Below are 12,162 nucleotides of genomic sequence, written 5' to 3' on the forward strand. Positions count from 1 at the left end.
AGGAAGCGACTTGTCCCTGACCGTGAACATCCACTAACGACGCACTGCTTTTACATTTACCAGTTTCAGAAGAGGAGGCAAAAGAGCTAGAGGCTGAGTCAGCAAGGTAAGCCAAAACTTGCTCTTGCTGCTCCGGCTTTAAAAGCGGTTTTCCTACTCCCAGAAAAGGGAGCGTTCAAAGCCTTCTGTAGCCAGACGACGAACCTGGCTCCACAGCTCCAGACTTAGGTGCAATATTTCTTTTCCCACGACCACCTGATGCTCCACTACCACTACCATCATTACCAGCTGACAATGAACGCCCACGGCCACGACCTCTTCCACCAGACTTCCTCATTGTTTTAAAAACGTAACCAAAGTAACGGTATTTGTTGCTGTCAAACAACTTACACGGTGAGCTATAACTTCAGTATGATTTCGATATCCCTTTACAGGTTGGTGAGACCGCAAGGAAAATAAGGCACAATGTTACACACTCTGTTTTCTGTGGCACCAAATCAGAGAGATGCCACACACGCAGGACTGTCACTCAAGCACAAATGTCAATATTAATCTCCCACTGTATTTTTTTTTTTATTTCAGGGAGAATTTAGAAAGCAAAAAAAAAAATTAATTGCCTTTCTATGGCCCAGTGCCCACTATTTGAGAGAGAGAGATGGCACACCCAGGAGTCAAGACTGGCACACAAGCAGAAAGGGCAATATTAATCTCCCACTGTTTTTTTTTTTTTTTTCAGGGAGACTTTAGAAACCAAATAAAATAAAATGATTTTTTCAGGTAGAATTTAGAAACCAAATCAACAAAAAAAATTAATAGGCTTTCTATGGCTTACTGAGTGAGAGATGGCACACACAGGAGTCAGGAGTGGCACACAAGCCCAGAGGCCAATATTTATCTCCCACTGATTGATTTATTGATTTTTTCAGGTAGAATTTAGAAACCAAATCAACAAAAAAATAAATAGGCTTTCTATGGCCCACTGAGTGAGAGATGGCACACACAGGAGTCAGGAAAGGCACACAAGCCCAGAGGCCAATATTTATCTCCCACTGATTGATTTATTGATTTTTTCAGGTAGAATTTAGAAACCAAATCAACAAAAAAAATTAATAGGCTTTCTATGGCCCACTGAGTGAGAGATGGCACACACAGGAGTCAGGAGTGGCACACAAGCCCAGAGGCCAATATTTATCTCCCACTGATTGATTTATTGATTTTTTCAGGTAGAATTTAGAAACCAAATCAACAAAAAAATTAATAGGCTTTCTATGGCCCACTGAGTGAGAGATGGCACACACAGGAGTCAGGAGTGGCACACAAGCCCAGAGGCCAATATTTATCTCCCACTGATTGATTTATTGATTTTTTCAGGTAGAATTTAGAAACCAAATCAACAAAAAAAAAATAAATAGGCTTTCTATGGCCCACTGAGTGAGAGATGGCAAACACAGGAGTCAGGAAAGGCACACAAGCCCAGAGGCCAATATTTATCTCCCATTGATTGATTTATTGATTTTTCCAGGTAGAATTTAGAAACCAAATCAACAAAAAAAATAAATAGGCTTTCTATGGCCCACTGAGTGAGAGATGGCACACACAGGAGTCAGGAGTGGCACACAAGCCCAGAGGCCAATATTTATCTCCCACTGATTGATTTATTGATTTTTCCAGGTAGAATTTAGAAACCAAATCAACAAAAAAAATAAATAGGCTTTCTATGGCCCACTGAGTGAGAGATGGCACACACAGGAGTCAGAAGTGGCACACAAGCCCAGAGGCCAATATTTATCTCCCACTGATTGATTTATTGATTTTTTCAGGTAGAATTTAGAAACCAAATTAACAAAAAAAAAATAGGCTTTCTATGGCCCACTATGTGAGAGAGATGGCACACACAGGGATGGCACTCTAGCAGAAATGCCAATCTTAATCTCCCACAACTTATTTTTTGTAGGGAGAATTAAAAAAATAAAAATAAATAAAAGGGACTGTCCTACAATTACTATCTCCCTGCAGTAATCTCAGCCAGGTATGGCAGGCAGCAATAAGGAGTGGACTGATGCACAAATTAAATAAAAAGTGTGGACAAACAAAAAAGATAGCTGTGCAGAAAGGAAGGAACAAGAGGATTTGTTCTTTGAAAAAAGCAGTTGGTTTGCACAGCGGCGTACACACGGCAATGCAGCTATCAGGGAGCCTTCTAGGGCAGCCCAATGAGCTACAGCGCTGAGGAAAAAAAAAATGTAGCTTCCACTATCCCTGCACACCGAAGGTGGTGTTGGACAGTGGAAATCGCTACAGCACAAGCGGTTTGGGGGTTAATGGACCCTGCCTAACGCTATCCCTGCTTCTGACGAAGCGGCAGCAACCTCTCCCTAAGCTCAGATCAGCAGCAGTAAGATGGCGGTCGGCGGGAACGCCTCTTTATATCCCCTGTGACACCGCAGACAGCAAGCCAATCACTGCAATGCCCTTCTCTAAGATGGTGGGGACCAGGACCTATGTCATCACGCTGCCCACACTCTGCGTTCACCTTCATTGGCTGAGAAATGGCGCTTTTCGCGTCATTGAAATGCGACTTTGGCGCGAAAGTCGCGTACCGCATGGCCGACCCCACACAGGGGTCGGGTCGGGTTTCATGAAACCCGACTTTGCCAAAAGTCGGCGACTTTTGAAAATGAACGACCCGTTTCGCTCAACCCTAATCATTTGCAGTCACCTGTCCCCTCCCCCACTTCATCATGTGCAGTCCCATTCTCCCCACTTCTTCATGTGCAGTCCCCTTTACCCCATGTCAACCTTTGCAGTTCCTTTCAACCCCCCACTTCATGTGCAGTCCCCTTTTTACCCCCTCCCCTCATCATGTGCACTCCCCCTTTAACACCCCCACATCATCATGTGCAGTCCCTCTTTAACCCCCCTCCCCACATCATCCTGTGAAGACCCCTTTACCCCTCCACATCATCATGTGCAGTCCCCTTTACCCCTTCTCATCCTCTACAGTTCCCTTTAACCCCCACTTCATGTGCAGTCCCCCTTTAACCCCCTCCCCACATCATGTGCAGTCCCTGTTTAACCCCCACATCATCACATGCAGTCCCCCTTTAACCTCCCCTTCTCACATCATCATGTGCAGTCCCCTTTTAACCCTCATAATCATGGGCAGTCCTCCTTTAACCCCCTCTCCACATCATCATGTGCAGTCTACATTTAACCCCCTCCCAACATTATCATGTGTAGTTCCCCTTTAACCCCCCACATCATCATGTGCAGTCCCCCTTTAACCCCCTCTCCACATCATCATGTGCAGTCCACCTTTAACCCCTTTCCCCACATCATCATGTGCAGTCCCTCTTTACCCCTCCCACATCATCATGTGCAGTCCCCCTTTAACCCCCTCTCCACATCATCATGTGCAGTCCCCCTTTAACCCCCATCTCCACATCATCAGGTGCAGTCCACCTTTAACCCCCTCCCCGCATCATGTGCAGTCCCACTTTAAAGGGAACCTTTCACCCCCAAAATGGAAGGTGAGCTAAGCCCACCAGCATCAGGGGCTTATCTACAGCATTCTGGAATCCTGTAGATAAGCTTCCGATGTATCCTAAAAGATGAGAAAAAGAGGTTAGATTATACTCACCCAGGGGCGGTCCCGATCCCGGTCCGGTCCGATGGGTGTCACGGTTCGGTCCGGGGCCTCCCATCTTCATCAGATGACGTCCTCTTCTTGTCTTCACGCTGCGGCTCCGGAGCAGGCATACTTTGTCTGCCCTGTTGAGGGCAGAGAAAAGTATTGCAGTGCACAGGTGCTGGGCCTCTCTGACCTTTCCCGGCGCCTGCGCACTGCAGTACTTTGCTCTGCCATCAACAGGGCAGACAAAGTACGCCTGCGCCGGAGCCGCAGCGTGAAGACTAGAAGAGGACGTCATCGTAAGAAGATGGGAGGCCATCGGATCGAACCGCCCGCCCAAGTAAGTATAATCTAACCTCTTTTTCTCATCTTTTAGGATACATCGGGGGCTAGTGCAGCGCCCCAGAGTCCTGGTTGTTGCAGTAATGTCGCTCTGCCACTAAGGAGGGTGATGTTATGTCTGATTGCACTAAAGGAGTTCATCTGACCAGGTATCACAAGCACACATTACACTTCACACTCCGGCCACTAGGGGGAGCAAAAGGCACTATGTATTAGGCCACTCCTCACACTGGTAAAACTGGGGGTTGGATAGGAAGTTAGAGTAGAAAGTAACCTGGGAGAGCTCCAGGGAGGACCTGTCAGAGGTGGGTTCCTGACAGGGGCCTAGCAAAAAGGACTGATTGTTACAGAGCCGCACCTGCACTACCTTGCGGCGGCATCTTAGAAAGGACACGAACAGAAGGATACTGTGGAGCAGTGAGAAATGGGATCAGAGTACAAAGGAGATAGAGCCAGTAGGAGTCGTGCCCCGAGAACGGCAACATCCTACTGAAGCGCGTAGCCGGTGGCCAGAGCACCGAGGAAGTAACAGACTCTACGCATTACTTCAAACAGCGGCAGGACAGTTAATTACAAGTTGGCTGTCTAACTTAAATCACCTGAACGGACATAGGAGGCAATCGTGGGAGAGGGGCATCGCTAGGGTCCCAGAATAACTCCAGGCCTACCTGTCATACGGGTGAGTCCTAGCCATATCTTACTGGAGGACGGAGAGAAGAGAGAGGACAGATACGACAGTTGTGAGGACTATCCTGTGGTGCTCAGCAGGGAAGGACTACAACACACAGGCGCTAGAAGTTAGACACTGATTTCCACCTGCAAAGGGAACTCCGGATGTGCCTTCGGACCGGCCGGTCCCAGCCAGCCCTGTTAACAGTGCTCTGGATTGCGGATCCTGAAACCTTCAGTAAAAAGGTAAAGAAACGGCATCCCTGTGTCCTCGTTATTCCTCGCGTTCTGCACTACACACTATCACATTTTATTGGACGCCCCTTAGCAGGGTCACGGAGCGGGTCTAGCCACCGTGACAACCCCGGACCGAGTACCCCGTGGCCGTGTGTCTGGGGGCGCTCCACTTATCTACAGGATTCCAGAATGCTGTAGATAAGCCCCTGATGCTGGTGGGCTTAGCTCACCTTCCATTTTGGGGGTGACAGGTTCCCTTTAACCTCCTCACATGATCATGTGCAGTTCCCCTTTAACCCCCCTTTCCACATCATGTGCATTTAAACCCCCTCTCCATATCATCATGTGCAGTCCTTCTTTAACCCCCTCCCACATCATGTGCAGTGCCCCTTTAACCCTCCCACATCATGTGCAGTCCCCTTTTAACCCCCCTCCCCACATCATGTGCAGTCCCCTTTACCCCCATGTCATCCTTTGCAGTCCCCATTACTCCTTCCCCTCTCATCATTCCTCCTCCCCTCACCCATTTAATTCATTTTGAACAAAAAACTAAAAAGTTTTGTATACTTACCTCACAGTCGCTCCTCAGCAGCATGTCTCTGCCTCCAGCATCCGGTACATGTGAGGTGGCGCATACGCGATGACGTCATCACATATGCTCCGTCACCTGACAAAGTACACAGAAGACAGATGGAGCAGGAGCAGCACAGCCGTCAAGGTAAGGCTTCTTTCACACTTCCGTTTTTACAATCTGCACAGGATCCGTCAAAATGTTGAAAAGATGGATCCTGTGCAGATTGTAAAAAACGGGTGCAGAAAAATCTGATCAGAACAGAACATTCTCTAAACCTCACGGATCTCATTCTCAGATCCGTGACTTTCATGTACTGTATGTGTGAATGGACCTATAAAACACAAATCTGAGAATGTAGAATAAGGGATTTTTACAAAAAACATTATCTCTCCAAGTCACATAGTGCAGATACAAAGTAATATTTACATGAGGCACTTACCACTGACGTCTTGTTTGATTAGAGCAGCTTTCTCCTTTTTCTTCTCCATCTGGTCAGACCTTCATGCTGACATTTCCCAGCCATGACTCATCTTGTCACGATCTTCGCAGCCCTGAAAATAACAAGGTCACATACACTGTATACATACATGTTTCTCCCCCCCGAATAGAGATACTGTATGTACCCAACCATTAAAAATATAAAGTGATAAGCAGCACTGTGCCCTCTATTATTTATAATCTCTGACTCCCAACAACATAAATTATTAAGTCTCTGACTCTCCCCAATTAACTGTAAGGCTATGTGCACACAGGAAATATGCAAGGTTTTACTGTACAAGCGAAGTGAATGAGATCCCTGAAGTCTCATTCACACGTTGCTTATTTTTTCCTTGCAGATTTGCAGCAGATTAAAATCTGCATAATGTCAATTCTTGCAGCATATTTGACCCATACTAATGGGGAAAAATACATAACAAAAGCATTTAAAAATGTGGAAAAAAAATTATCTATTTTACGCAACTTTCTTCCTGCCAACACATTAGAATATGCAGCAGAATTTTCTCCTGCAAATCCTGAACATGTGCACATAGCCTTAGTCCCTGTCCTGTGACCCCATCATTCATTATAAGTCCTTGATAGAATCACAATGAATTTGGAAGTGGGAGAAGAAGCTATCAGGTATTGAGCATTCTGTGCCACCTCTCAATTCATTACATGTCCATGACAGCGTCTTCTCCCACCTTTAAATTCATTATAAAGGGTCCTATGCACGTTATCGCCTCCACTCCCACTCCCCAATAAATTTTAAGTCCCTGATAGCATCACAATGAATTGTGAGATCTAGTAGGACACTATGAGGGGCTTAGCACCCTCCTCCACCACCCAATTCATTTTACATCCATATCTAACTTCCTCTTTCATCCCAATCCCCCACATCCCTCATTACCCCTCTGCATGTCATCACTTCCTCCCTCACCTCCATAATTGCCCTCTCCATTACGTCCATCATTGCCTTCTCCACCACCCTCATCATTACTCTCTCCACTAACCTCATCATTGTCCTCTCCCCACCTCCATCATTGCCCTCTCTACCACCTCCATCATTGCCTTCTCCCCACTACCTCCATCATTGCCCTCTCCCCAACACCTCCATCATTGCCCTCTCCATCACACACACCTTACCGCTCACCTCTCCACACGTTCCCCCACAGCATCATAGTTGCCAGCAGCATTCTATCACAGATGCTCGCTGAATGCTGATGTCCTCATCCGTGCGGCTGTGTCAGGCAGGAAGCCTAAGACGGATTCCCGCAGCTCTGTTCCCATTTTCTCCTATAGGCAGCAGAGCTGCAGAGATTGCTATCTGCCCGCCAGACATGAGGGCAATCTGGCCAGGGACCCCTCAGGGCCAGATTGCCCTCAGTGTTAGCCAAGCTGTAGGGGCCCCCTCCACCTCCGTGCCCCGATGCAGCCGCATTGGCTGCACATGCAGTGTGTCCGCCCCTGACTCTCGCTCATCCCTACAAATCACAAAAATTTACTATATGTTAACGCTGCTAAGTGACTTAATACTAGACAGATCTGGTGGGCTCTCTCTTTTGCTTGGTTTGATTTCTCTGTGACATACGTCCTGGTGCTAGGAATGTTATGGTGGATGCCTTAGTGCTTTGTGCCAAAGACCCACCAGTAACATTGACTTTGGGGGGCCCAATTTTCACCTGCATACAAATATTACACTACCTTTGTTCACAAATTTACCTATATCTCTGTATAATAATAGACTGGCTAGTTTGGTTCATGAATAATGGTATGCTACTTTTTTTCTGTACAGAGTGAATCAAGTGAATTATGCCAAGTACTGCCCATACAATGGGATTAGTGGCCCAGATCTGCACAGGGGCCCACCTGGGGATTCCCCTGTTCCCCCATGGGCCAGTCCGAGTCTGTGTGCCCCTGATTTCTACCCCTGCTTTATTGTATACAGTACATTGCTCGTAGATGTACAGGACAAGTGTGAGATATCATTGTCTGGCATTACTTCATCTCCGCTAGGAGAATTTCTTAAAATAATATTGCATCTGTGATCCTGCCCTGAATACAGATGCAATTCAGAATTACTATTACTCAATATGAGAATCTCAAAAGGAAGTCTGTTCTCTCATGCCAGCACTTTTTTCCTGTGTGAGTTAAACTTTACTGGAAGGCGGAGAGTTGGGATATAAATTGCTTCACTTCCAGCAGCAAAAGGAAAGAAGAAGAGAATTTGAAAACATAGATGAAGTCTGGGCCTCAGACAGAAAGTAAGTTCCTTATTATCAAGTTTTATGCGATGCTGCATGTTCGTTGTTATACCTAATCACTCAATCCATTACTATTTAATTTGTTTTTTCTGCTTTATTTCCAAAACTACTATTTAGGTAGCATGTTAATAGAGCAATAAGCAATAATACTAAAATAAATTTTTTTCCAAACCGTTTGAAGGAAGCCTTACCCGGACTGTAAGGATATGTGCAGACGTTGCGGATTTTGCTGCGGATCCGCAGCAGTTTTCCATGAGTTTACAGTACCATGTAAACCTATGGAAAACAGAAACAGCTGTGCCCATGCTGCGGAAAAACCCGCGCGGAAACGCTGCGGGTTAGATTCCGCAGCATGTCAATTCTTTGTGCAAATTCCGCAGCGCTTTACACCTGCTCCTCTATAGGAATCTGCAGGTGTAAAACCGCAGGTGGAATCCGCTGTAAATCCGCAGGTAAAACGCAGTGCCTTTTACCTGCGGATTTCTCAAATCTGCTGCGGAAAAATCCGCAGACCACAAGAATACTTGTACACATAGCCCAATGGTAAAGCACTTGTTTCTAGCAAACAGCTAGTAGCTGATCTGGAATTTCGGCAAATCGGAAGCAGATGTAAAATAGACGTAAATGAGAAGACTTGAATATAAAACAGTTAGAGTATACATATCACCTTTTTTGCATTTTAACAATATTTTGAAAGGTAATCTGTCATCAGGTTTGTATCCCTAACCTGAGAGGAGAATAATGTAAGGGAAGAGGCCCTGATTTCAGCTAATGTGTCACTTCTTTCTGTAATTTCACTGTTTTATCAATAGAATGTCTCTAAGAAGCAGTGACATAACTACACTGTGCACAGAATTATTAGCCAAGTGGCAGTGGCATAGCTAGCTAGGGGTTTTGGTTCAGGGAGAGCAAAACATCTGTGTGGTCCCCTAACCAGGTAACCTTGATTACCACTATAGTGGCACCCCCAAATAGTGGATGTAGGAGAATCTCAGCAGATAAATGCGCTGTTACTAAAAATCTCTATACAAAGATCAAAACTGATATTACTGCCATATAGTGACCATGTATTGGTAGATGCCTGTGTGTTGGCCAGGGTGGTAGTCATGGCAAGGGACTGTTGTGTTTCCATACACTGGCACCCCGCAAAGAAAACATAATGTCTCGCCTGATGTGTGGTGTGGGAGTATTGCACAAAACTCATTTTTGCGTTCGCAGATCCTGCTGATCCCATAGTCCCGTCTCCAGACGATATCACACACTCAAGAACAGACACCATATTCCACTTAAACAGTGTACCTTTACTCATAGCTACCAACCGTCCCTCATTGTGCGGGACTGTCCTGGTTTTGATGCTTTGCCCCGCTGTCCAGCACGGGATGCTCTGCTTCCCGCAGAGAGCAGGAGAAGCAACTGACACGCCCCCTTGTGTTAAGCCACGCCCCTTCCCCTGCAGTCTGTTTTTCTTCCAGTGTGCGCTGTACAGCTCAGAGGGAGAGAGAGGGGACATTTTTGAGGTACGTGTCACACCACCTTGTGTTAGGCAACGCCCCTTCCCGTATGTTCCTGAGTGAGTCTCCAGTGTGCGTGCTGTACAGAACTTCAGAGAAGGAGACACTGCGAGGGGACACTTCTGTTCTTTGAGGTACATAAGTTACAACACAGTCAGTCACCACCTCCAGGGCTTATCTGCCGAACACAGCCCTGGGTGCCACAATAAGCAGCAGACCAGTGGACTGCTGAGCTGATCATGCCTGGCTAGTAAACTAATCGTGCGTGGAATGAATGGAGCTGAGCATGGTGGGATGGCAACACTCACAGCCCCCTCTGATACTGGCCTCTGCTGCTGTGATTGCAGATCGACGTATCAGGTATGGAGAAGTCTGTGCAGTTAGCCGTGTGTGTACAAGGTCAGGTGTATGGAGCGGAGCTAAATGTGTACGAGGTGTATGGAGCGGAGCTGTGTGTGTTCGAGGTGTATGGAGCGGAGCTGTGTGTGTACGAGGTGTACAGAGCGGAGCCGTGTGTGTACGAGGTGTACGGAGCGGAGCTGTGTGTGTATGAGGTGTACGGAGCAGAGCCGTGTGTGTATGAGGTGTGCGGAGCCGTGTATGTACGAGGTGTACGGAGCGGAGCCGTGTGTGTACAAGGTGTCCGGAGCAGAGCCATGTGTGTATGAGGTGTATGGAGCGGAGCTGTGTGTGTGTGTATGGAGCGGAGCTGTGTGTGTACAAGGTGTACGGAGCGGAGCCGTGTGTGTATGAGGTGTATGGAGCGGAGCTGTGTGTGTGTATGGAGCGGAGCTGTGTGTGTACGAGGTGTACGGAGCGGAGCCGTGTGTGTACGAGGTGTATGGAGAGGAGCCATGTGTGTATGAGGTGTATGGAGTGGAGCTGAATGTGTACGAGCGAGGTGTATGGAGTGGAGCCTTGTGTGTATGAGGTGTATGGAGTAGAGCTGAATGTGTACGAGGTGTATGGAGCGGAGTCTTGTGTGTATGAGGTGTATGGAGTGGAGCTGAATGTGTACGAGGTGTATGGAGCGGAGCCGTGTGTGTATGAGGTGTATGGAGTAGAGCTGAATGTGTACGAGGTGTATGGAGCGGAGCCTTGTGTGTATGAGGTGTATGGAGTAGAGCTGAATGTGTACGAGGTGTATGGAGCGGAGCCGTGTGTGTGTGAAGTGTATGGAGTGGAGCTGAATGTAAACAAGGTGTACGGAGTGGAGCCATGTGTGTACGAGGTGTATGGAGCGGAGCCTTGTGTGTATGAGGTGTATGGAGTGGAGCTGAATGTGTACGAGGTGTATGGAGCGGAGCCTTGTGTGTACGAGGTGTATGGAGTGGAGCCTTGTGTGTATGAGGTGTATGGAGTAGAGCCGTGTGTGTACGAGGTGTATGGAGTGGAGCCGTGTGTGTACGAGGTGTACAGAGCGGAGCCGTGTGTGTACGAGGTCAGGTGTATGGAGCGGAGCTAAATGTGTATGAGGTGTATGGAGTAGAGCCGTGTGTGTACGAGGTGTATGGAGTGGAGCGATGCTCTTCCTGGCTCTGGGGTCCCCATATCCAGCTTGAGCTTTCCCTCTTAATGATGGCTCCTCTAGCCTCTGTGATGCTCGTCCTGGCTCTGGGGTTCCCATATTCAGCCTGAGCTTTCCCTCTTAATGATGGCTCCTCTAGCCTCTGTGATGCTCGTCCTGGCTCTGGGGTTCCCATATCCAGCCTGAGCTTTCCTTCTCAATGATGGCTCCTCTAACCTCTGCGATGCTCTTCCTGGCTCTGGGGTCCCCATATTCAGCCTGAGCTTTCCCTCTTAATGATGGCTCCTCTAGCCTCTGTGATGCTCGTCCTGGCTCTGGGGTCCCCATATTCAGCCTGAGCTTTCCCTCTCAATGTTGGCTCTTCTAGCCTCTGAAATGCTCGTCCTGGCTCTGGGGTCCCCATATTCCTGTGCCCACTTTCCTGTTCTGGTTCCCACTCCGGCTCCCTTTCACTGGAAGATGAAAAAGGTTCCTCTGTCCTGATTCAAGCCATAGGTTCCGGATTCTCTAAGGGATACCATCGTACCAAGTGGTGGCCGACCGCATTTTGCTTTTCCCAAGCGTTCTGTGCCTTTCCGTACTGTGCGGCCCTCTGGCATGTTCTGCCTTCTCTTGAATCACTCTCCAGCACTTTCTTAATGTTATAACTATATTACACTACTGTACTGCTCCCACTGACTGAGAATCAGGAAGTGTGGCACTGACAAAATCACTCACTCTTACCCCTCCCAACTTGGAAATCCCTATATTTCCTTAACTATTCCTATACTGGCACCCTAGTTTTCCTGACTCTATTGTGCCACACTATACTAAACTAAATCCTATCCTAATTTATAGCTACCCTCTTATCTTATCCTTTACATCTTTCCGTAATCACTATGCATAAATGACATTTAATCACTATATAATAACATTAAGCAAATACAGTA

The 12,162-nt window shown here is 47.2% G+C and overlaps 1 protein-coding gene across 1 annotated transcript in view; it reads left to right on the forward strand.

Moving 5' to 3' along the window:
• Nucleotides 1–8,086: 8,086 nt before the first annotated feature.
• Nucleotides 8,087–12,162, forward strand: part of CD14 (CD14 molecule) — a 38,409-nt gene continuing 34,333 nt past the window's right edge. Inside the window, exon 1 of the mRNA XM_069763765.1 lies at nt 8,087–8,194. Within this exon, the coding sequence (XP_069619866.1) occupies nt 8,170–8,194 (25 nt within the window). The 5' untranslated portion in view covers nt 8,087–8,169. The remainder of the gene's footprint in view (nt 8,195–12,162) is intronic.

This window comes from Ranitomeya imitator, chromosome 4 (genome assembly GCF_032444005.1).
Source record: "Ranitomeya imitator isolate aRanImi1 chromosome 4, aRanImi1.pri, whole genome shotgun sequence".
NCBI classification, from domain to species: Eukaryota; Metazoa; Chordata; class Amphibia; order Anura; family Dendrobatidae; genus Ranitomeya; species Ranitomeya imitator.